At 53.0% G+C, this 25311-nt stretch overlaps 1 protein-coding gene across 4 annotated transcripts in view; it reads right to left on the reverse strand.

The window, feature by feature from the left end:
- MUC4 (mucin 4, cell surface associated) overlaps window positions 1–25311 on the reverse strand; it is a 29322-nt gene that overhangs the window by 1369 nt on the left and 2642 nt on the right. Inside the window, exons 2-12 of one of the 4 annotated variants that reach the window (XM_077348050.1) lie at window positions 19672–21150; window positions 11712–18221; window positions 9905–10038; window positions 7968–8132; window positions 6832–6987; window positions 6203–6333; window positions 4502–4590; window positions 2865–3110; window positions 2268–2405; window positions 1464–1490; window positions 169–276 (exon numbers count right to left, since the gene is read on the reverse strand). In XM_077348050.1, coding sequence (XP_077204165.1) covers window positions 169–276; window positions 1464–1490; window positions 2268–2405; window positions 2865–3110; window positions 4502–4590; window positions 6203–6333; window positions 6832–6987; window positions 7968–8132; window positions 9905–10038; window positions 11712–18221; window positions 19672–21150 — 9183 coding nt within the window. Of the gene's footprint in view, window positions 1–168; window positions 277–1463; window positions 1491–2267; window positions 2406–2864; window positions 3111–4501; window positions 4591–6202; window positions 6334–6831; window positions 6988–7967; window positions 8133–9904; window positions 10039–11711; window positions 18222–19602; window positions 21151–25311 lie in introns of all 4 variants that reach the window. The other 3 variants (XM_077348048.1, XM_077348047.1, XM_077348049.1) reach the window with 3 other exon arrangements.

Consider the following 25311-nt stretch of genomic DNA (forward strand, 5'->3'; position numbering starts at 1 on the left):
TTGAGTTGTGCATTTCTACATGCGTGGCCCTTGAATAAGCAGGACGAAGGAATGGGTGGGTTGCTCTTTTTCCCCGGCTCAGCATGGGGGGCCAGGGGAAGGGCAACACCTGCTGCTTCGGGGAGGGGGGGGCTCGCGTTCCTCTCACTCAAGGGGCCGGAAGCTCACCCCTGTGCCTGTCACAGCCGATCTTGGGTCTTTTCTGGCCGTACTTATCGCAGAGCTGCCGGGATCCAGCCTGGTGGCAGCACCAGTCGTAGAATTTCAGCTCTTCATCTACACAGAGGGAAGAAACAGAGAGAAGACAGTCAAGGAAACCACAAGAGGGTCCTGGAAATATTTTTCTTTAGTATTAGTATTAGTATTAGTATTAGTATTAGTATTAGTATTAGTATTAGTATTAGTATTAGTATTAGTATTAGTATTATTAGATTTATTTCCCGGCACTCCCTTGCAGCTAATTTATTATTTCTTTATTAACAGGAGTGGCCCTGTTAATAGGACCAGGCAGGAGGTGACGTAGAAGAGGGCCAGCTGAGACTCTGAAGAGCTATCGGAGGTCTGAGCAGACAACCCTAGCCTTATTTATCAGTATTATTTCTTATTAAATTTCTAGACCGCCATTCCCAGACCGGCTCAGGGGAGTGATGGTCACAGGGTCTGATTCGGTGAAAGGCAGCTTCATGGGCTCGCCTGGAGATGCTGGGAATCGAACCTGGGACGCTGTGCGTGCCAAGCGGACTGTCTGCCACTGAGCCACAGCCTTCCCCAACACGGACACGTGCAGCTGACTTCCACTGAATCAGGCCCTTGGTCCATCAAAGTCAGTATTGTCTACTCAGACTGCCAGCCGCTGTCCAGGATCTCCTTTCATCTGGAGATGCTGGGGATTGAACCTGGGACCTTCGGCAGGCCAAGCAGATGATATTCAACCCATAGAATCAAAGTGGGCAGGGGCCATACAGACCATCTAGTCCCACCCCCTACACAATGCAGGATCAGCCTGAGGCATCCATGAAAGCAGGGCCTCTCCTCTGCTGCCCACAGGACCCTCTCCCTGCCCTCCTCCAAGAGACAATCTTTCAGATCCTTCAAGAGAGCCCTCCTGTCCCCTCTCGGCCTCCTCTTCTCCAGGCTGCACATCCCCAAGTCCCTCGGCCTTTCCCCCAAGGGCTTTGGTCCCCAGGCCCCGGATCACTCAGCCACGTCCCCACCCAGGTGAAAGGTGGTGGGTTCTCCATCTTTGGAGACTTTTAAACAGAGGCTGGAAAGCCATCTGATGAAGAGGCTGATTCTGTGAAGATTCAAGGGGGTGGCAGGTGACACTGACAGAGATAGGGTTGTGAGTGTCCTGCATGGTGCAGGGGGTTAGACTAGATGACCCAGGAGGGCCCTTCCAACTCTAGGATTCTAGGAAATAATCAGAAATAATAATAGGAAACACAATACATGGTGTGAAAGACCTGAGGATCTGAAGTGCCATGGCCAATCTGAGGAGGAAAGATTGACAGAGGTGACCATATCAGAAAAGGGCCTGAATTAGTATAACAAAATTCCATGAGTGTTATACCAAACCTTGAGTACAGAGCGATGGAGGTGGGGAAGCCCCCCCCCCCCCCGAGGGCTGTGATGCTGAGGACAAGGGGGTCCAGCCAGCCCAGAGGAAACCAGGGTCAGGGTTTAAGGGGGGAGCTTCCACATGGCCACCACTACGACACAGTTCTGGACATGTGTTGGAGCGGGCGAGAAGACCGGAGAGGCCTTAAGCAGAAGTCCAGCATGAATCAAGAGCCAGGGTTCACCCGAGCCTCAGATAAGCAGACTTGGATGCAGGAAGACTCTGCCAGATTCTGTGGAGGCTCAAGGGGGTGGCAGGTGACAGTGGAGGAGCGAGAGGGTTGGGAATGTCCTGCACAGTGCAGGGGGTTGGACTAGATCAGGAGTAGTCAACCTGTGGTCCTCCAGATGTCCATGGACTACAATTCCCATGAGCCCCTGACAGCGTTCGCTGGCAGGGGCTCATGGGAATTGTAGTCCATGGACATCTGGAGGACCACAGGTTGACTACCTCTGGACTAGATGACCCAGGAGGTCCCTTCCAACTCTAGGATTCTAGGATTCTAGATGCCAAGATGCCAACCCAACCTGGTCAGTTCAGCCTTCCGAACCACAGCCTTGTCCCACCCTTTTTGGGTAGCTCCAAAGAGAAGAGGCCTGACAAGAACCAGGGGACCATCTGCGCGGACATTCCACCCCGGGCTGCTCACCGTCTCTAGTTTTCCGCACGCTCCGCCAGATCCGTTCCTGGCGGCCTTCCAGAAGCTGCTTATCGGCGCTGTACAGGCAACGCACCCCTGCGCCATGTCGGTTTGGGGCAGAGGAGGAGAACATCGTGTTGCTGGAGTCTGGCAAGGGGAAGAGGGGAGAGATGAGTGCCATGTTCCCAGCCCCCTATACCCGGGAGAGGAAAGCAGGGACGGCCTTGCATCCTTATAACATGCCTCTAATTCTCAAATTGCTACGTGAAAGTTAGAGAATGAAAAGGGACAAAGGTATATCAGAAGAGCCCTGCTGGGTCAGACCAGGGAGGGTCCCTCCAGTCCAGCATCCTGACTCACCCAGGGGCCAGCCAGCTCCTCTGCAGGGCCACCCACAGGGCAGAGAGGCCAAAACCTTCATAAAGACCTCAGAAGAGCCCTGCTGGGTCAGACCAGGGTCCATCCAGCCCAGCATCCTGTCTTATTCAGCAGCAAGCCAGTTCCTCTGCAGGGCCAACTACAGGGCACAGAGGCCGAGGCCTTACGAAGAACGGGGTCCATCTAGTCCAGCTAATTGGCTGGGCAGACTTGAATCCAGACCCGTACCTTGGATGCTGTTCTTGCGCATCCCTCCATCCTGAAGCCAGGGCAGCCAGCTCCTGCGGGAGGTCCCCGTTCTGCTGCGGGTGAAGCGTTTGTCCTCCTCGGCTTCCTCCAGAGAGCACGGGCAGGAGGGGAGGCCTTTGCTCCAAGCCGACGGCTGGCCCTCGTGGTCGACCCAGTCGAGGCACATCTGCCTGTAGTTCAGCCAGACCCGGCTGTCGAGCTCGTAGAGCCAGAAGCCTCGAACATCTGTAGAGGGAGGCAATTCGGCACCGGATGTCAACAACTTTGTCAGCACAAGGAGGAGGAGGAGGAGGAGGAGGAGGAGGAGGAGGAGGAGGAGGAGGAGGAGGAGGAGGAGGAGGAGGAGGAGGAGGAGAAGGAGAAGGAGAAGGAGAAGGAGAAGGAGAAGGAGAAGGAGAAGGAGAAGGAGAAGGAGAAGGAGAAGAGCGGGAGTTTTGTACCCTGCTTTTTATCACCGAAGGAGTCTCAAGGTGGCTTACAATTTCTTGCTGATCCTCTCCCCACCACTGACCCCTGTGAGGGAGGGGAGGCTGAGAGAGCTCTGAGAGAACTGGGACTGGCCTGCAGCCACCTAGCACATGGAGGAGGAGTGGGGAATCGAACCTGGTTCTCCAGATTCGAGTCTGCCACTCTGAGCCATGCCTCTGTTCTGGCTCTCTTGAAGGGGGGGGGGCTTGCAATCACATCTCACAGCTCCGACGAAAATCGTCCCACTGAAGAACTCAGAAGGGCCTCCTCATTGGCTCTCCCCTACTTTGTTTTATGCTGACAACAGTCCTGTGAGGGAGGGCACGGTTATGGCTTCAAACTTACCAAGTGAGGTTTAGGTTTGGGGAAGCAGGACTGGGACAGCCCATTAATCCAGACTCTCCTCTCTTTTTATGCAATCTTTGGCTAACTGACTGTAACCTCATTGCCGACACATTAACTAGCTGCAGCATGGCCACAAGTCCCTGTGGAGAACTCATGTCAAGCAAATTAGCATTGTGCATTCAGCCCCCATCCTGCCTTTTAGGAACAAGGATAGTTGCTCAGGTCTACCTTGCAAGATTGTCCTAATAGTGTCCTAACGCGCTAGAAGTGACATTCTTTAAGCAGGGGGGAGTAGTTCTCGTCACGTTTTATCCCAGAATGATCTAATAGACAGGAATCAAACTGATATCGTCCCACAAAGCAATGATTGAATATGGAGAGTATTTTGTCGATGGATATCACTTTTTGTGTAACTGTATTATTGTGGAGTTCACGCAACTATTAGATTGATTCATGCATAATTGGGGGTTAATTATTAGATACTTGTGTTATCCTTAGTGCCACACCCCGGGTCATCCTCACCCCCCCCCCCAGATCTTCTTGCCTTCCCCCCACCGTCCCTTATCCCTTCTCCGCTCCCTTTCACTGGCAGTCTTCAAGCAAAGGTTGGATACACACTTTTCTTGGATGCTTTAGGATGCCTTGGGCTGATCCTGCGTTGAGCAGGGGGTTGGACTAGATGGCCTCTATGGCCCCTTCCAACTCTATGATTCTATGATGCAAAACAAGAGCCGCAGGTGAGAAGTCAGGGGCAAATGTCGTTTGCAAGGCGCCAGGTGTTCCCACCCATGCCCCGGCTATACCTGTGTTGCTGCCCTCCCAGCGATCTGGACGGTATTTCTCAGCTGGTGTTCGGTTAATCATATCGTCGTTTTTGAAATACCCATCGCCGCTGAAGACAAAAAAAACAAGAGTATCGTCTGTGGAGCCTTATGAAGAATTTCTCCCATCCCAGCCAAGCAACATTCTAGACCAGCAACATGTCTCACGCAGAGCCCTGCTGGATCAGACCTGTGACCCATCCAGTCCAGCATCCCATCTTAGGCAGGGGCCAGCCAGTTCCTCTGGAGGGCCAACCACAGGGCAGAGAGGCCGAGGCCTTCCCCTGAGAAGATCCTCAGAAGAGCCCTTCTGGGTCAGGCCAGGGAGGGTCCCTCCAGTCCAGCCTCCCGTCTCACCCAGGGGCCAGCCAGTTCCTCTGCAGGGCCAGCCACAGGGCAGAGAGGCCGAGGCCTTCCCCTGAGAAGACCCTCAGAAGAGCCCTGCTGGGTCAGACCAGGGAGGGTCCCTCCAGTCCAGCCTCCCGTCTCACCCAGGGGCCAGCCAGTTCCTCTGCAGGGCCAGCCACAGGGCAGAGAGTCCAAGGCCTTCCCCTGAAAAGACCCTCAGAAGAGCCCTGCTGGGTCAGACCAGGGAGGGACCATCTAGTCCAGCCTCCCGTCTCACCCAGGGGCCAGCCAGTCCCTCTGCAGGGCCAGCCACAGGACAGAGAGGCCAAGGCCTTCCCCTGAGAAGACCCTCAGAAGAGCCCTGCTGGGTCAGACCAGGGAGGGACCATCTAGTCCAGCCTCCCGTCTCCCCCAGGGGCCAGCCAGTTCCTCTGCAGGGCCAGCCACAGGGCAGGGAGGCCGAGGCCTTCCCCTGAGAAGACCCTCGGAAGAGCCCTGCTGGGTCAGGCCAGGGAGGGTCCCTCCAGTCCAGCCTCCCGTCTCACCCAGGGGCCAGCCAGTTCCTCTTCAGGGCCAGCCACAGGGCAGAGAGGCCGAGGCCTTCCCCTGAGAAGACCCTCAGAAGAGCCCTGCTGGGTCAGGCCAGGGAGGGTCCCTCCAGTCCAGCCTCCCGTCTCACAGATCCTGTGAATGGTCAACAACAGGGCATAAAGGCCAAGACCCTGGTGTTGCCTCCTGGCTCTGGGATTCAGATCTTTAGTGCCTCTTGGAATGTGGAGGTTCGCTTCAGTCACTAGACTTGTGAAGAAGAAGAGTTGGTGTTTATACCCCGCTTTTCGCTACCCAAAGGAGTCTCAAAACAACTTACAATCACCTTCCCTTCCTCTACCCACAAAGCAGATGGAATCTCCCCATTGGACCAGAAGAAAGGGATGAGGTTCACTGGCAGTCTTCAAGCCAAGGTTGGATACACACTTTTCTTGGATGCTTTAGGATGCTTAGGGCTGACCCTGCGTTGAGCAGGGGGTTGGACTAGATGGCCTGTATGGCCCCTTCCAACTCTATGATTCTATGATTCTATGATTCTATGAACATATGGACAGAACTACCCGTAAAATCAGAACTAAATATCCATGTGCACATTGGAGCAAGGAGAGAGAGCTGACACATGACTTCCTCACCGATTGCTCTGGAACGGGGTGGCCAATGGTGGCTCTCCAGATGTCCATGAACTACAATTCCCATGAGCCCCTGCTGGCAGGGGCTCATGGGAATTGTAGTCCATGGACATCTGGAGAGCCCCCGTTTGGCCACCTCTCCCTGGAATAAACGTACCTCGTATAACCGATCAGAACATTGGTGTTGGTGAGTTTTCTGTAATCCCAAAGCATCCCGCCGTTTTGATACAGGATAAGCACGTATGTTTTATACCCGTCTGTAGTGATGACAGCCTGATACGTATTTGTCTGTAGGAATATATATAAGAAGGAGTCATTTCCTGCCCCCCCATCAGCGGCCCAGAAAGAATGATTTGAAAAACATTTTTTTTTTGTTGAAGCAAAGGGAAGATGAATCCTATTTCTGTCACCAGGAAAGCGTGCGTCCTGCAAAAAACAGCCTGTCTTTAAAGTTATAAGTGTCTTGCATAGTCCAGGGGGTTGGACTAGATCAGGGGTAGCCAACCTGTTGTCCTCCAGATGTTCGTGGACTACAATTCCCATGAGCCCCTGCCAGCGTTTGCTGGCAGGGGCTCATGGGAATTGTAGTCCACGAACATCTGGAGGACGACAGGTTGACTACCCCTGGACTAGATAGGAGGTCTCTTCCAACTCTACGATTCTATGATTCTAAGGCCTTTGTTAAAATATACATCAAGTCATGGGGAAAGTTTTTTTTTTTTAAGAAAAATTGCATGAGGACAAAGCAACGTTCACTGCAGCAAAATATTTGAGAAGGCGACTTACTTCTCCGTTTCTCCCCTGTGCCGGGTAGGGCGGAGCCCCACTCCAGGTGATCTTCATCGTCCACCTGGCCAAGTAGGACATCTCCAAGAACTGGTTGATCTTCTTTTCCACCTCGTGGACGAGAGAGTGGCTGTGAGCTTTCGGGGTGACGTATTCCTGGGTGCAAGAGAGGTGCCCGTTAGACAATGTTGCCCCGGAGAGAGATCCAGGAATAGAAAAAGGAAGGTGGGGAAGGAAACTGGAAGCCACCAACACACCCCTTCCTCTGGGACTTGGGCTGCCAGTCCTGGGGTGGGAATACAGTTCCCAGGAAGGGCAAGGGTAGGGGGATGTAGGGTCGCCAGATCAAGGCTGGGAAACACCTTTGGGAAACACCTTTGGGGATTTGGGGATTGAGCCTGGGGGATGGAACATCATAGAGCAGAGCTGGCTGAACTGTAGCTCTCCAGATGTCCTTGGGCTACAATTCTCATGAGCCCCTGCAGGGAGTGTACCCTGGGGATCCGAGAACCCTCTTCAAGGGTTTAAAAGGCTGCCCTGTGGAGGATGGAGCAGAGTTGTTCTCTCTTGCGCCGGAGGGACAGACCAGAATGAATGGGATGAAATTAATGCAAAAGAAATTCTGTCTCAACCTCCGGAAGAAGTTCCTGACAGTGAGAGTGGTTCCTCAGTAGAACAGGCTTCCTCGGGCGGTGGTGGGTTCTCCATCTTTGGAGATTTTTAAACAGAGGCTGGCCATCTGACGGAGAGGCTGATTCTGTGAAAGCTCAAGGGGGTGGTAGGTTACAGTGGATGAGCGATAGGGTTAGAATCATAGAGTTGGAAGGGACCTCCTGGGTCATCTAGTCCAACCCCTTGCACTGTGCAGGACACTCACAAACCTAACGGACTAGATGACCCAGGAGGTCCCTTCCAATTCTGTGATTCTATGATTCTGTGGTGATGATGGGGATGAAGACTGGGGAGGACAGGTTTGGGAGAAGGCAGGAGACTCAGCACGGCTTAAGGCCCTAGAGTCCCCCCTCCCAAACAGTGGTTTTCTCCTGCCATCAGAAGAACCGTTGGAATTCTGGGCGATCTCCAGACCTCGCCTGGAGGTTGGCCACCCAACTTCCGGGACCCCCGCTCCGACTCACCTGGTAGTAGGTGGTGCCGCTGCCTGCAGAGAAGTCGGCGTTGTGCCAGAACACAGCTACCATGGGCAGCTTCTCACGACCGTCAAACCCTGAGCGAGGCGGGTCAGGGGAGCTGGAAACGTCTTGGTCGGAGGCTGGGAAGACGATGAGCCCGTTGTCCGTGTACTGAAGAGAACACACAGGGTGCGCGTGAGGTTTCAGACGTGGTTGAGGGGTTTGTGGCCAGGGATTACAGCAAAGTGTGGCCTGTGGCCGGGGGCAGAGGCCAATGTTCACCGAGCCCCATGCCTCCTGAGGGCAAGCATATGGACACTGAGAGCCACCTGGGTGCCTTGGTCAAGTGCCAGACCAGGGCCTGGGGACACCCAAGTTCAAATCCCCACTCTGACCATGGAAGCTTGGCTGAGTGAGCATCGCGGCCCCAGACAGAGGGTTTGACCTCTGCGCTTGACACTTATGACCTGCTGGGCTTTGACTGTATAATAAAGAAGAAGAAGAAGAAGAAGAAGAAGAAGAAGAAGAAGAAGAAGAAGAGTTGGTTCTTATATGCCGCTTTTCCCTACCCGAAGGAGGCTCAAAGCGGCTTACAGTCGCCTTCCCATTCCTCCCCCCACAACAGACACCCTGTGAGGCGGGTGAGGCTGAGAGAGCCCTGATATCACTGCCCGGTCAGAACAGTTTTATCAGTGCCGTGGCGAGCCCAAGGTCACCCAGCTGGTTGCATGTGGGGGAGCGCAGAATCGAACCTGGCATGCCAGATTACAAGTCCGCACTCCTAACCACTACACCAAACTGGCTGTATCTAAAATGTCTATCTAAGACCTCTGCTCCATAGGAGAATGGAAGAGTAGCCATGATGGATCAGGCCAGTGGCCCACCCAGTCCAGCACTCTGCGCCATGCAGTGGCCAGACCCAGGAGCCCTCAGGAGGCCCCCCAGCAGGGCCAGAACTGCTTTGGACAAGCTGCATGGGGCCCTCATTGGAGGGAAAGGTGGGGTATAAATGAATTAAAACGAATAAATAAATAACAATCTATCTTTACAATGCAAGGAGTAGCCTGAGAAACCAGGCATAGCAACAACTAGAGTTCATGTTGTAGGGCAAACAAGAGTACATTTTGCAGAATTATGCCACTTTGGCCTTTATATATTAAATTAATATACCCTAGGGGTGGCCACTATATTAATTCCCCAACAAATTTATTAATACTGATGAACATCAATCCTAATATATCAATCATCAGACATCAAATACCATAAGAACGTTGTAAGGTTGTCCTACACTCAATGATTTGCTTTTGACCAAATATAATAGAAGAAGAAGAGTTGGTACTTATATTCCGCTTTTCCCTACCCGAAGGAAGCTCAAAGCGGCTTACAGTCACCCTCCCTTTCCTCTCCCCACAACAGACACCCTGTGAGGTGGGTGAGGCTGAGAGAGCCCTGATATTACTGCCCAGTCAGAACAGTTTTATCAGTGCCGTGGCGAGCCCAAGGTCACCCAGCTGGTTGCATGTGGGGGAGCACAGAATTGAACCCGGCATGCCAGATTAGAAGTCCGCACTCCTAACCACTACACCAAACTGGCTCTTCTGCACATGCCGTGTCCGCAACGTTATGCTTTGTTTCAGATTTCTGAAATCCTAGCCTTATTGCATTGCTTATTAGATTCTTATCCTGTTTGTGACATCAGTTGACACTGTGTAATCCACCTTGAGCTCAGGGAGAAAGGTGGACTGGAACAAAATCCATATTCTCAGTCTGGCAGGGGCTCTCCAGAGATTTAGGGTGAGGACTTCCGCATGACCAATCCCTTGTCCTTTTCAACTGGAGAAGCTGGGGATTGAACCTAGGACCTTCTGCATGCCAAGCAGAGGCTCTGCCACTGAGCCACAGCCTCCTATCTGGTTGTTGACATGAATTGAGGGTGGACTTACATAGAGGTAGTTGTGCAGCGATTTCCCCAGCGGGATCCCGATCTCAGGCCTGAACACCGGGGAGCTGAAATCCACTTTCCGTTCTACGTACTCTGAATCGCCTGCGTCCGGTCCATACGGGAACAGCGATGCTGCTACATAGAAACACGTGCAGATTTATTAGCCAAGGTGGATCTCTCGGTCTCAGCTTGCCCCAGTCTATGTTCTGACCATTAGGAACTGTTACCTGCATCTCTGAGTGTGAGGAGGGTGGGGTTTGGAGGGGAAGGACTTCATGGCGGAGTGAGTGACTCAGCATGCCTGGACATTTGGGGGGAGGGGGATGCACTATGTCGCTCTAAGTGCGCATAGGTGCGTTCCCCGTGAGGGCAGCTCCATCTGGGAGCTGCCCTCTGACCCTCTCTCCTCTCCATCTGTGTACTTTGTCCACTCCTTCACTTTACACGGCCTTCCGTGGAGATGCATTTCTGTGCAGGGCTCTCCTCCTGTAGATGCAATGCCCTCCAAGTCCCCCCACACAGAGGCTGCTGGAAAAGCCCAGCCCTTGTGAGAGGGGAAGGATTCTCCCCTTTCAACGACAGCCTGAATGTGAAGCAGAACTGCTTGGAGAAAGGTCAGCTTGCCTTCATTTCTGCAGTATCCTTCTTGGGAGTTTTACTCCCCACACTCAGGAACCTGCTTCTGTGAGTTTTCGGCCAGTTTTGTCTTGGGAAATAGCTGGAGACTTTGGGGGGGGGCATGAGCTGGGCATGGGCGGCATTTGAAACAGGGCAGGGCCTCAGTGGCGTATAACGCTGTGAGATCCACCCTGCAGAGCAGCCATTTTCTCCAGGTGAACAAAACTCTGTTGCCTGGAGGTTGGCAACCCTAGTGTTAAGTCAAACGGCACTCAATATTTTGTCAAAGGGCACTCCCGTCAAAGGGCACTCCCGTCCTCAGCAGCACATAGTGCCGGTCAACAGGGGTGCCCAAAATGTGGCTCTCCATATGTCCATGGACTACAATTCCCATGAACCCCTACCATCGGGCAGAGGCTCATGGGAACTGTAGTCCATGGACATATGGTTAGCCTCGCCCACCATACAGTTCACTTTCCACAGCAGCCATCCTCTCCCGGGGAACTAATTTCTGTAGGGTAGGTAACAATTACAAGCTCAAGGGGTCTCCAGGTGCCACCTGGAGGTTGGCAAACTCAGAAGGCCTAGAGATGTCACCATCTGATGTCTCGATTCTTTCTTCCTTGGGACTTCTCAGGCAACCTCAGGATGTCCTATAAATCGACAGGAGCATTTTCCCAACTCCTCGGCCTCACATAACTGGACGAGAGGCAGGCACGTGGCTAGGGTTGCCAGCCTCCAGGTGGGGCCTGGGGATCCCCTGGAATTCCAGCTCATCCCCAGACTACAGAGCTCAGTTCCCCTGGAGGAAAGGGCTGCTTGGGAGGGGGACGGAGGGATGCCAGCCTCCAGGTGGGGCCTGGGGATCCCCTGGAATTCCAGCCCATCTCCAGACTGCAGAGCTCAGTTCCCCTGGAGGAAAGGGCTGCTTGGGAGGGAGGGACTCTATGGCATTGCACCCCACGGAGATCCCCGTCCTCCCCAGAACCCCAAATCTCCATCAACCCTCTCCCCCATCCCATGGGGCTAGCCACAGGACCCCCCCCCAAAAAAAAATGACCCTCCCCCCGATCAACAGGTAGCTTTCAAAGCCAGGGATGAAAACTGACTTGCTCTCTTGACAGCAGAGCGAGCCGCTCCTTTAATTACGGGGAAGGCCAGAGCGAATCTCTAAGCGGCGTCCCACCCACCTGAGGGCTCGGAGACAAGAGCGATCTCTGCATGTTCCGATGTTGCCGTGTTGACGTCGGCCCTGGCCGGCTTCTCGCTTTGGGAGCTTGTGAGATTCGGGCCAGATTTCTTATCAGAGGGCTTGTTCATGGGGCTCGATGGTTTCTCAGCCCCTGGGCCAGATCTGGAACCCAGTGGAGACGCCTGGGGTTGGTCGCCTTTCTTTCCCCCAGCGACCGGCTTGCTTGCAGAAGAGGAGCCAGCTGGTGTCAGGGAGTCGGGATTGGATTCTGTTTTCTTCTTCTTTGAGTCTGAAGAGGCACTGCCCTTGGAGGATTTCCCTCCTTTGCCCTTGGCTTTTGATTTTCCCTTGCCAAGATCTGGAGGTGTTTCTCCTGCAGATGTCCCAGGGGATTGCGTCTCGGCATCCGTGCTCCCCGAAGGGACCCCAATCGCGCTGGCTCCATCAGCCCCTTGAGGTTCTTCTGGGATGGAGGAAACTCTAGATCTGAAGGTTAGGGCATCAGATGGAGATGCCTGAGATCCTGCACTGTCTGCTAGTGGTTCTTCTCCATTCACACTTGCCTCTTTAGCCCCATCAGGTTCTCCTGGGACCGTGGAAGCACCTGACTCAGATGTTGATTCCTCAGCTGGAGATGCTTGAGGTGCTTCTGGGCCAGTGGAGGTGGAGTCTCTGCCATCAGAAGGGCTTCCAGAAGTCTCTCCTGTAAGTGTTCCAGATGATTGTGGCTCATCTCTATTAACACTTGCCTCTTCAGCTCCACCAGGTTCTCCTGGGGCTGTGGAAGCACCTGACTCAGATGTTGATTCCTCAGCTGCTTGAGGTCCTCCGTGGCCTGCTTTTTCTAGGCCAACGGAGGACGAGTCTCTGCCATCAGAAAGGCCTCCAGGAGTTTCTCCTGTAGATGTTCCAGATGATTGTGGCTCTTCAACATTCACACTTGCCTCTTCAGCCCCACCGGGTTCTCCTGGGGCTGTGGAAGCACCTGACTCAGATGTTGATTCCTCAGCTGCTTGAGGTCCTCCATTGCCTGCTTTTTCTAGGCCAATGGAGGACGAGTCTCTGCCATCAGAAAGGCCTCCAGGAGTTTCTCCTGTAGATGTTCCAGATGACTGTGGCTCTTCAACATTCACACTTGCCTCTTCAGCCCCACCAGGTTCTCCTGGAGCTGTGGAAGAACCTGACTCAGATGTTGATTCCTCAGCTGCTTGAAGTCCTTCATGGCCCGCTTCTTCTGGGCCACTAGAGGTGGAGTCTTTGCCATCAGAAGGGCCTCCAGAAGTTTCTCCTGTAGATGTTCCGGATAATTGTGTCACTTCTCCATTCACACTTGCCTCTTCTGCCCCTCCAGGTTCTCCTGGGGCCATGGAAGCACCTGATTCAGATGTTGATTCCTCAGCTGGAGATGCTTGAGGTCCTTCATGGCCCGCTTCTTCTGGGCCAGTGGAGGAGGAGTCTTTGCCATCAGAAGGGCCTCCAGAAGTTTCTCCTGTAGATGTAGATGTCACACTTGCCTCTTCGGCCCCCCCAGGTTCTCCTTGGGCCATGGAAACACCTGATTCAGATGTTGATTCCTCAGCTGGAGATGCTTGAGGTACTTCATGGCCTGCTTCTTCTGGGCCAGTTGAGGTGGAGTCTTTGCCATCAGAAAGGCCTCCAGAACTTTCTCCTGTAGATGTTCCAGATAATCGTGTCACTTCTCCATTCACACTTGCCTCTTCGGCCCCTCCAGGTTCTCCTGGGGCCATGGAAGCACCTGATTCAGATGTTGATTCCTCAGCTGGAGATGCTTGAGGTCCTTCATGGCCTGCCTCTTCTGGGCCAGTGGAGGTGGAGTCTTTGCCATCAGAAGGGCCTCCAGAAGTTTCTCCTGTAGATGTTCCAGATAATTGTGTCACTTCCCCATTCACGCTTGCCTCTTCAGTCCCTCCAGGTTCTCCTGGGGCTGTGGAAGCACCTGACTCAGATGTTGATTCCTCAGCTGCTTGAGGTCCTTCATGGCCTGCTTCTTCTGGGCCAGTGGAGGTGGAGTCTTTGCCATCAGAAAGGCCTCCAGAAGTTTCTCCTGTAGATGTTCCAGATGATTGTGTCACTTCTCCATTCACACTTGCCTCTTTGGCCCCTCCAGGTTCTCCTGGGGCCGTGGAAGCACCTGATTCAGATGTTGATTCCTCAGCTGGAGATGCTTGAGGTCCTTCATGGCCTGCTTCTTCTGGGCCAGTGGAGGTGGAGTCTTTGCCATCAGAAGGGCCTCCAGAAGTTTCTCCTGTAGATGTTCCAGATAATTGTGTCACTTCCCCATTCACGCTTGCCTCTTCAGTCCCTCCAGGTTCTCCTGAGGCTGTGGAAGCACTTGACTCAGATGTTGATTCCTCAGCTGCTTGAGGTCCATCGTGGCCTGCTTCTTCTGGGCCAGTGGAGGTGGAGTCTTTGCCATCAGAAAGGCCTCCAGAAGTTTCTCCTGCAGATGTTCCAGATGATTTTGTCTCTTCTCCATTCACACTTGCCTCTTCAGCCCCTCCAGGTTCTCCTGGGTACGTGGAAGCACCTGACTCAGATGTTGATTCCTCAGCTGGAGATACCTCAGATTCTTCATAGTCTGCTTCTTCTGGGTCAGTGGAGATGGAGTCTTTGCCATCAGAAAGGCCTCCTGAAGTTTCTCCTGTAGATGTTCCAGATGATTTTGTCTCTTCTCCATTCACACTTGCCTCTTCAGCCCCACCAGGTTCTCCTGGGGCTGTGGAAGCACCTGACTCAGATGTTGATTCCTCAGCTGCTTGAGGTCCTTCATGGCCTGCTTCTTCTGGGCCAGTGGAGGAGGAGTCTTTGCCATCAGAAAGGCCTCCAGAAGTTTCTCCTGCAGATGTTCCAGATGATTTTGTCTCTTCTCCATTCACACTTGCCTCTTCAGCCCCTCCAGGTTCTCCTGGGTACGTGGAAGCACCTGACTCAGATGTTGATTCCTCAGCTGGAGATACCTCAGATTCTTCATAGTCTGCTTCTTCTGGGTCAGTGGAGATGGAGTCTTTGCCATCAGAAAGGCCTCCTGAAGTTTCTCCTGTAGATGTTCCAGATGATTTTGTCTCTTCTCCATTCACACTTGCCTCTTCAGCCCCACCAGGTTCTCCTGGGGCTGTGGAAGCACCTGACTCAGATGTTGATTCCTCAGCTGCTTGAGGTCCTTCATGGCCTGCTTCTTCTGGGCCAGTGGAGGAGGAGTCTTTGCCATCAGAAAGGCCTCCAGAAGTTTCTCCTGCAAATGTTCCAGATGATTTTGTCTCTTCTCCATTCACACTTGCCTCTTCAGCCCCTCCAGGTTCTCCTGGGGCCGTGGAAGCACCTGACTCAGATGTTGATTCCTCACCTGGAGATACCTGAGATTCTTCATAGTCTGCTTCTTCTGGGTCAGTGGAGATGGAGTCTTTGCTATCAGAAAGGCCTCCAGAAGTTTCTCCTGTAGATGTTCCAGATGATTTTGTCTCTTCTCCATTCACAGTTGCCTCTTCAGTCCCTCCAGGTTCTCCTGGGGCTGTGGAAGCACCTGACTCAGATGCTGAATCCTCAGCTGGAGATACCTCAGATTCTTCATAGTCTTCCTCTTCTGATCCATGTGAGGAGGTGTCTCCGCTACCAGAGGGGCCACCAGAAGTTTGTCCTGTAGATGTTCCAGATGATAATGGCTCTTCTTCATTCACACTTGACTCTTGAGGCAATCCAGGTTCTCCTGGGGCTGTGGAAGCACCTGACTCAGATGTTGATTCCTCAGCTGCTTGAGGTCCTTCATGGCCTGCTTCTTCTGGGCCAGTGGAGGTGGAGTCTTTGCCATCAGAAAGGCCTCCAGAAGTTTCTCCTGTAGATGTTCCAGATAATTGTGTTACTTCCCCATTCACACTTGCCTCTTCAGTCCCTCCAGGTTCTCCTGAGGCTGTGGAAGCAATTGACTCAGATGTTGATTCCTCAGCTGCTTGAGGTCCTTCATGGCCTGCTTCTTCTGGGCCAGTGGAGGTGGAGTCTTTGCCATCAGAAAGGCCTCCAGAAGTTTCTCCTGTAGATGTTCCAGATGATTGTCGCTCTTCTCCAATCACACTTGCCTCCTCAGGCCCTCCAGGTTCTCCTGGGGCTGTGGAAGCACCTGACTCTGATATTGACTCCTCAGCTGGAGATGCCTGAGATTCTTCATTGTCTCCTTCTTCTCGGGTGGTGCTTTCCTGCTCACCAGGTGAGTCCTTGCCATTGGAAGGGCCTCCAGAAGTCTCCCCTGCAGATGTCCCTGTTGACTGGGCCTCTGCATCTGAGTTAGCCAAGACAGCAGCAGTAGCACTTGGTTCCTCAGCCTCTTTTGATTCTTCTGATCCCAGTGTTGAGGCACCAGCTGAAGTTCCCTGAGATTCTTCACTGTCTGCTTCTTCTGGATTAGTGCTTTCTTTCTCATCAGGAGAGGCGGAGTCTTTGCCCTCAGAAGGGCCTCCAGAACTCTCCCCTGCAGATGTTCCTGGTGATTGGGCCTCTGCTTCTGAATCAGTCAAAGGAATTCCATTTGCTTTTGATGCATCGGTGCTTTCAGATTCCCCTGGGACCGGGGAAGCTCTAGATTTGAACTTTGAGACAGCAACTGGGAATGCTCTGGATACTCCATTGCCTACTGCCTCTGGGCCAGAGCTTTCCACCCCATCGGAAGAGCTGGAGGGACTTCCATTGCTCAGGTCTACAGAGGTCTCACCTGCAGTTGTTTCTGGTGCTTGTGGCTCTCCATTGGAACTAGGCTGAGGTTCTCCATTTGCTCCATTGGAGCCTTGAGATCCTTCCAGTGCTTCAGGAGCACTAGATCCTTCTTCTAAGGCACCGTTGGGAGACGCTTGAGATACTCCATTGTTTGCTGCCTCTGGGCCAGAGCTTTCCACCCCATCGGAAGAGCTGGAGGGACTTCCATTGCTCAGGTCTACAGAGGTCTCACCTGCAGTTGTTTCTGGTGCTTGTGGCTCTCCATTGGAACTAGGCTGAGGTTCTCCATTTGCTCCATTGGAGCCTTGAGATCCTTCCAGTGCTTCAGGAGCACTAGATCCTTCTTCTAAGGCACCGTTGGGAGACGCTTGAGATACTCCATTGTTTGCTGCCTCTGGGCCAGAGCTTTCCACCCCATCAGAAGAGCTGGAGGGACTTCCGTTGCCCAGGTCTACAGAGGTCTCACCTGCAGTTGTTTCTGGTGCTGGTGACTCTCCATTGGAGCTAGACTGAGATTCTCCATTTGCTCCACTGGAGCCTTGAGATTCTTCCAGTGCTTCAGGAGCACTAGATCCTTCTTCTAAGGCACCGTTGGGAGACGCTTGAGATACTTCATTGTTTGCTGCCTCTGGGCCAGAGCTTTCCACCCCATCGGAAGAGGTGGAGGGACTTCCGTTGCCCAGGTCTACAGAGGTCTCACCTGCAGTTGTTTCTGGTGCTGGTGACTCTCCATTGGAGCTAGACTGAGATTCTCCATTTGCTCCACTGGAGCCTTGAGATTCTTCCAGTGCTTCAGGAGCACTAGATCCTTCATCTAAGGCACCGTTGGGAGACGCTTGAGATACTCCATTGTTTGCTGCCTCTGGGCCAGAGCTTTCCACCCCATCAGAAGAGCTGGAGGGACTTCCGTTGCCCAGGTCTACAGAGGTCTCGCCTGCAGTTGTTTCTGGTGCTGGTGACTCTCCATTGGAGCTAGACTGAGATTCTCCATTTGCTCCACTGGAGCCTTGAGATTCTTCCAGTGCTTCAGGAGCACTAGATCCTTCTTCTAAGGCACCGTTGGGAGACGCTTGAGATACTTCATTGTTTGCTGCCTCTGGGCCAGAGCTTTCCACCCCATCGGAAGAGGTGGAGGGACTTCCGTTGCCCAGGTCTACAGAGGTCTCACCTGCAGTTGTTTCTGGTGCTGGTGACTCTCCATTGGAGCTAGACTGAGATTCTCCATTTGCTCCACTGGAGCCTTGAGATTCTTCCAGTGCTTCAGGAGTACTAGATCCGTTGCCCAGGTCTACAGAGGTCTCCCCGGTAGATGCTCCTAATGATTGTGTCTCTGTACCTGCTGTGTCGGACGGTGCCTCCTTCCCATTTGCACCAGAGGAGCCTTCAGGTTCTTCAGTTCCATCAGAAGCTATAGGTCCCGCGGTTGGCCCGTTTTCTTGCAGGGATTCCTGATTACCTTCCTCTCCGTTCGTTGTCCCTTCTCCATTCACGTTATCGAGGCCTCCAGAAACCCCTTCACTCGGTTGTTCTTTCTGATCGACTCCGTTTTCTGCTTCCTCCTCGGAAGCTGCCATGTCCCCTGGAGGCGGCTGAGACCCCTCCCCTCCTGTTGGGCCGGAGCCAGCGGTTTCTCCCTCTTTGGCTCCCTGGCCGGATTCCTCCTTGCCCAACGCTTCGGACACCTCTTCACTCCCTGACGTATCTGATGCCTGAGGCTCTGCTGTCGATGAGGCTGAAGCACCACCTGCTGCTGCCGGTTCGTTTTCAGGCATCACTGCTGCGTTATCTACAAGAAAAAGGAAGAAGGAGAGTTTTTTATACCCTGCTTGCTTCTACATTAAGGTCAAGGTCAAGGTATCCTCTGTGCAAGCACCGGGTCATGTCTGGCCCTTGGGGTGACGCCCTCTAGCGTTTTCATGGCAGACTCAATACGGGGCGGTTTGCCAGTGCCTTCCCCAGTCATGACCGTTTACCCCCCAGCAAGCTGGGTCCTCATTTTACCGACCTCGGAAGGATGGAAGGCTGAGTCAGCCTTGAGCCGGGAGTCTCAAAGGGGCCGACAATCTCATTCCCCTTCCTTTCCCCACAACAGGCACCTTGGGCTGAGAGACTTCTGGGAGAACTGGGACTGGCCCAAGGTCACCCTACTGGGCTTTTCGTGGAGGAGAAGCAGGGAATCCAACCTGGTTCTCCAGATTAGAGTCTGCCGCTCTTAACTGCTAGACCAATTCTTAGGGATCCGGGGTCCTTCCTGGCAGGGAAGGAGAGGTATGGCTGCTTTAGGATGCTTAGGGCTGATCCTGCGTTGAGCAGGGGGTTGGACTAGATGGCCTGTATGGCCCCTTCCAACTCTAGGATTCTATGATTATAGTTCAGCAGTGGAATAGGCTGCCTAAGGAGGTGGTGAGCTCCCCCTCACTGGCAGTCTTCAAGCAAAGGTTGGATACACACTTTTCTTGGATGCTTTAGGATGCTTAGGGCTGATCCTGCGTTGAGCAGGGGGTTGGACTAGATGGCCTCTATGGCCCCTTCCAACTCTAGGATTATATGATTATAGTTCAGCAGTGGAATGGGCTGCCTAAGGAGGTGGTGAGCTCCCCCTCACTGGCAGTCTTCAAGCAAAGGCTGGATACACACTTTTCTTGGATGCTTTAGGATGCTTAGGGCTGATCCTGCGTTGAGCAGGGGGTTGGACTAGATGGCCTCTATGGCCCCTTCCAACTCTAGGATTCTATGATTCTAGATCTCGGTTGGGAAACTCCTCGGAATTTGGGGAAGGGACCTGGGATAGATAGGGACCTCAGTGGGGGACAATGCCCCAGAGTCCCCCCTCCAAAGCAGCCATTTCCTCCAGGGGAACTGATCTCTGGAGAACTGTTATAACTCTAGGTGATGCCCACCCTGGAGGCTGGCAACTCTGACCACGCAGGCTCTCAAACCATCTAGAGCTGGTTGCTGATTCATACTAGGTCAGGGATGGCCAAACAGTGGCTCTCCAGATGTCCACAGACTACAATTCCCACGAGCCCCTGCTGGCAGGGGCTCGTGGGAATTGTATTCGGTGGACATCTGGAGAGCCACCGTTTGGCCATTCCCCCAATCAGTAATTCCCACCTCTTCCTTTGACCCAGATGAACTCCCCTGGCCAGGGCTTCTTCGTTGCTCACCTGCAGAGGGGCTACCACTTTCTTCCGAGGGGGCGGACCCCTCAGGGCTATCTCCTCTTGAAATATTACCTGCCGATGCACCGGGCAGCTGTGATTCTGCACTTGAGGAACCTGGAGGTTCTGCAGCAGTTGTGTCTGAACCAGTTTCTTGCCCAGCTGCCCCCAGGGGACTTTCCAATTCCTGGGGCAGTGCAGAATCTGAAGATTCTCCATTCAACGCAGCATCTGAAGATAACTCATTGGGACCTGGAGAACCAGCGGTGTCACTGGGGAGGCTACTCCCACCTGCGCCGATTTGAGGAGAAAGACTTCCAGCAGAGGGGTCCGAGGAGGCTGGTCCTCCTGGATGCCCAGAGGTGGCGGAACCAGAAGAGCTATCATCGTGGGTTCCAGAGCCAGTTCCAAGGGGTAGCGCACCGTCCAAGGGTTCCAGAGCGCCCGTCCCCGTCCCCAAAGCCAAGGGAGAGGCTGAGCCACCCTCAAGACCGGCAGGACTCTGGAGACCTGGAGATCCAACAGGGCCTTGGGATTGGCCTCCAGGGGACGATTCCAGCATGCCTGTTCCTATACCCGAACCCAAGGGAGAGGTTGAGCCCCCTGCAAGACCTCCAGGGCTCTGTCCTTGCCCGGGTGCTCCGCAAGCTATTCCCCCAGGTGTTCCGCAAGCTATTCCGCCAGGTGGTCCGCAAGCTATTCCCCCAGGTGTTCCACAAGCTATTCCCCCAGGTGGTCCGCAAGCTATTCCCCCAGGTGTTCCACACGCTGGTCCCTTCCCCAGAGACAAGGCGAACGGCATGAGCAAGTCGCCGTTGGGTGCTGCCTCTAAAGGCGGCGGGCTGCTAAGTCCGTCGACAGGGGTGCTAGGTACGAAGAAGGCGCTGGTTGGGTCACCCCATGGCACTGCTGAAGGACTCACGTCCACGTCCGTTGGCGAAATGGTGGCGCTGAGAGTGTCCCAGGAGGTGGAAGGGACCTCCGTGGTCACAAATATGACATCGCCGTATGTAGAAGGTTCCGAAGTCCCCTCGCTTAGCGCTTCCCATGGGGTTTCGGTGGGGCTGGGGCTGGTTCCTGCATCCGACGGAGACTGTGTGGCTCCGGCCGGACGCGTCTCTGCCTTCAAAGCGGACGGGAAGGGCTCTGCCTCAGCCGCTGCCTCGGGAAGAGGAGGGTCGATGCCCTGGGAGGGCGGGTCCCTTAGAAACTCCGTCGTCTCCGCCTCTGCGCCTGGAAGAGTGGCCGCTGTTCCTTCCGAGAGCAAAGCGGCTGCCAGGGCCTCCTCTGGAGAAGGGTCCGAAGCACTCGTATTGGTGGGAGGTGCCCAGAAGACTTCTTCTCCTTGGCTTTCTGGGGTGGAAACCATCTGAGGAGGCAGTGCTTCTCCCTCGGCCTGAATGGCGGGAGGAGACCTCTCGGTGGCCGCCAGTGACATTGTGGGGTCAAAATAGCCCACCTCCTCCGGCCCCCAGAAAGGGGGGTCCTCGGGGAAGGCCATGGGCGTCGTTGAGCTGCGGGTGACAACAGGAAGTGCCGCTGTCGGTCCAGACTCTGCAAAGAGGGGGGGGAACACAAAGGTGACACGTTGTAGGATTAAGAAATCACCTGGGCTACCCTTGGAGTTGGCTGTGGATCATTGGCTCAGGGTGGGACCTGGGATGGCCTGGAGATACAGCCAATCTCCAGACCACATAGAGCCCCTGAAGGCCTGCTTTGCAGGGTGGACCCCACAGGGCTCCTTCCCCTCCCCCAAACTCCTCCCTCCTCAGGCTCCAGCCCCAAACCTCGAAATCTTTACTAAGTCTGAGTTGGCAGCTCAATAATAAAACCAAATACAGCATTCTACATGAGGTCTAACCTGAGCAGAGTAACGGGGTGCCACCACTTTGCACAATCTGGACACCGGACTTCTTTTGATACAGCCCCAGATCCCATTTGCCTCTTTAGCCCCTGAGTCCCACTGCTGACGCATGCTCAGTGTGTGGCCTACTAAGACCCCCTGATCCGTTTCGCACCTGCTACTGCCAAGACAAATCTCCCCCCAGTTGTGATGCAGACGCTGTTAGTATTTGGGAGGGAGAACGATGGAGGACTCTCCATTAATCACTCTTAGCATCCCGAATTCTGAAGGACCATCAGCCTCCAATTTTGACATACATATTTGCTTTACTTGCTTTACTATTTGCTTTACTATGTGTAAATTAACCCCAAATTAACCCCAAACAAATGGAGTCCACATAAACTAATCTTGTTCTCCTGTTTGGCCTTGGCATTGGTCAAACACCTTCTTGCGAATTCGCTACTCATCCTCTCCCTATACGTATGAAGGGGCAGCTTCCTCTTCTATGTGTCCAAGGATGTGTGCCCCTGGGATGAAACTCCGTTTGTCTTGGAAGTGCCATTGGGTTTGAATCATAGAATCATAGAGTTGGAAGGGGCCATCCAGGCCATCTAGTCCCACCCCCTGCTCAACGCAGGATCAGCCCAAAGCATCCTAAAGCATCCAAGAAAAGTGTGTCTCCAACCTTTGCTTGAAGACTGCCAGTGAGGGGGAGCTCACCACCTCCTTGGGCAGCCTATTCCACTGCTCAACTACTCTGGCTGTGAAATTTTTTTCCTGATATCTAGCCTATATCGTTGTACTTGAAGTTTAAACCCATTACTGCGTGTCCTCTCCTATGCAGCCAGCAGAAACAGCATCCTGCTCTTCTCCAAGTGACTTTTGAATTTTGTTCTATGACGCAGCATCATGCAGAAAGCGAGTGACCCAAAGGGAGGAGACAAGGCGGCAAAAGCAAGCGGAGAAACCTTGCAGCAGACGACGATCCCGTTCCCTGATCCCTCTTGGAGGGGAGTGCAGTGGAGTCATAGCTGACCTGCAGCGGCCCCCGTGGGGCTTTCAAGCAGCAAGAGAGGTTCAGAGAGGGGGTTTGCCTCTGCACAGCCTCTGCACAGCCACACGGGACTTCCTTGGTGTTCTCCCATCCGAGTGCTAGCCAGGGGTGGCCCTGCTTCACTCTTGAGGTCTGAGGAGACCAGGCTAGTGGGGCTTTCCAGGTCTGGGCAAAAGACGTTTTGAGGGGGTTTGCCTTCACCTGCCTCTGCAGAACTACCCGGGAAAGGACACGCAGTAATGGGTCTAAACTTCAAGTACAACGATATAGGCTAGAGATCAGGAAAACATTTTCATAGTCAGAGTAGTTCAGCAGTGGAATAGGCTGCCTAAGGAGGTGGTGAGCTCCCCGTCACTGGCAGTCTTCAAGCAAAGGTTGGATACACACTTTTCTTGGATGCTTTAGGATGCTTAGGGCTGATCCTGCGTTGAGCAGGGGGTTGGACTAGATGGCCTCTATGGCCCCTTCCAACTCTATGATTCTGTGATTCTATGATTTAGAGGAAAAGCTATGAGAGCTGGGGGGGGGTGTAGCTCGGAGAAGAGGCAGGTGAGGAGCGATAGGTTAACTGTGCTGAACTACATCATAGACAGTGTCGAGGGGGGGGGCAAGTTTACTAGAGACCAGGACCCATTCTGCACACACTGGATAATGCATTTTCAATGTGCTTTCGCAGTGTGCTTTTGCAGAACAGGAAAATCTACTCCTAAAACGCATTGAAAGTGTATTATCTAACGTGTGCGGAATTTGTGCAGGACTAGGGGCCATGGGTTCAAATGATGGGAAAGGGAGGTCTACTTAAATAGCAGAAAGCCTCTTCTGACAGTGAGGACTGTTCGTAGATGGATCATGCTTCCGCAGAGGGTGGTGGAGTCTCCTCAGTTATAAGTTTTTAGGAGGAAACTAAACGAGCACCTGTCAAGAGGATGTGATTTTTTAAGTCTCCGAGAAGGTGGGGGGCTGGACTGGATGGCCCTTGGGGGTATCTTCCAGCTCCATGTGATTCGGATTCTTGGAGCCATGAGAAACTGTGGCTAAAACTTACTTCTTGAGCAATGGCGAATTTCAAAAAAACTAGGAGTTAAAATCTATCTACAGCGCAATCTCATGCGGAGTTACTCCAGGTTTTAGTAACTCTGCATGGAATCAGACTGTTGAAATATCAATCCTAGGTCAGTTTTATTAAACACGTAATGCCAAGTAAACTTCAAAAAGTCTCTGGGGCTCACACTGTATTCTGCATCCTAACACCAGTCCCTTTTCATATATCTTTCTCAAAGAGTTATACAGCAGGATTTCTCACTCCCTAGCTAAGACATTTTTAATCAACCTCTCTTCTAAGCAGAACAGTCACTGTTCTTCACAAGAACCCTGTGAGGTAGGCCAGCTCAGGAGAGAAAGAAAAGAACGAACCAAAAGTTATCCAGTAAGTTTCATGGTAAAGTGAGCTTTTGGTCCCATGTCTCTTGGATTTTTCTTTGCTTTAGGATGCTTAGGGCTGATCCTGCGTTGAGCAGGGGGTTGGACTAGATGGCCTGTATGGCCCCTTCCAACTCTATGATTCTATGATTCTAGTCCAGAGTTGATGTTCAAAATATTAAAAGGATGTTCAAAATACACAAGCAGACATTGTAATTGCAATGGGGTTGGGATTGGTTGGGGGAAAGGCAAAATTCAAGTGCTGTAGCTCTATAAAGGCCAACAGATTATATGATTCTGAGAGTCAACATTTTATTAAATTCCTTCAATCAAATGCCCTTTGAAAGCCTATATTTGGGAAATTGCTGCTCTTTAAGATCCTCCTTAAAGTTTTGCTCTTCAGCAGCAGGCCAGTTAGGAAACCCACCTGACATCGTTTTCAAAAAGAAATTCTCCTTCTGAGCAGCAAATAGCCAGATAGAGTCCTGTTCTTCACCCCCATAAAAACGCTGCTGTCTTTGCCCCACTTTATAAATAAGCTCCTGCGTGAATTTCAGGAACAGTAACAAGAGCTCATGAATCAGCCTCCTTGTATTGGTCATCCCAGGATATCTTTAAAAAGATCTTGTTCCACAAAAAGTGTGCAAATATTATAAGGCATGAATGAAAGCCCTGCCCGCCGGGCGAGCCCGAACTAGCAGAAGTCTGAGGCATTCTTGTTTACAAGCACGAGAAGAAGACGTTTTGGAACATAACGTCTTGCCGGGACCTGTAGATCAAGGTTCCCTGTGCTTTCCCATCCTGACCAAGAACCATGGTAGGCCATTCATAAGAACCTCAGAAGAGCCCAGCCAGATCAGACCAGGAAGGGTCCCTCTAGTCCAGCATCCTGCCCCACACGATGGCCAACCAGTTCCTTTGGAGGGCCAAACAGGGCAGAGAGGCCAAGGACTTCCTAAGAACACCAGAAGAGCCCTGCTGGGTCAGACCAGGGAGGGTCCATCCAGTCCAGCCTCCCATCTCACACAGGGGCCAGCCAGTTCCTCTGGAGGGCTAAAGAGGGCAGAGAGGCCGAGGCCTTCATAAGAACATCAGAAGGACCCTGCTGGATCAGACCAGTGAAGGTTCCTCTAGTCCAGCATCCTGCCTCACACAGGGACCAACAAGTTCCTCTGCAGGACAAATAACAAGGCTCAGAGGCCGGGACTTTCATAAAGACATCAGAAGAGCCCTGTTGGGTCAGACCAGGGTCCATCCAGCCCAGCATCCTGTCTTATTCAGCAGCCAGCCAGTTCCTCTGGAGGTCCAACCACAGGGCACAGATGCCAAGGCCTTAAGAAGAACATAAGAAGATCTCTGCTGGATTAGACCAGTCTAGGTTCATCTAGTCCAGCATCCT

The sequence above is a fragment of the Paroedura picta genome, chromosome 8, assembly GCF_049243985.1.
Source record: "Paroedura picta isolate Pp20150507F chromosome 8, Ppicta_v3.0, whole genome shotgun sequence".
Lineage (NCBI taxonomy): Eukaryota > Metazoa > Chordata > Lepidosauria > Squamata > Gekkonidae > Paroedura > Paroedura picta.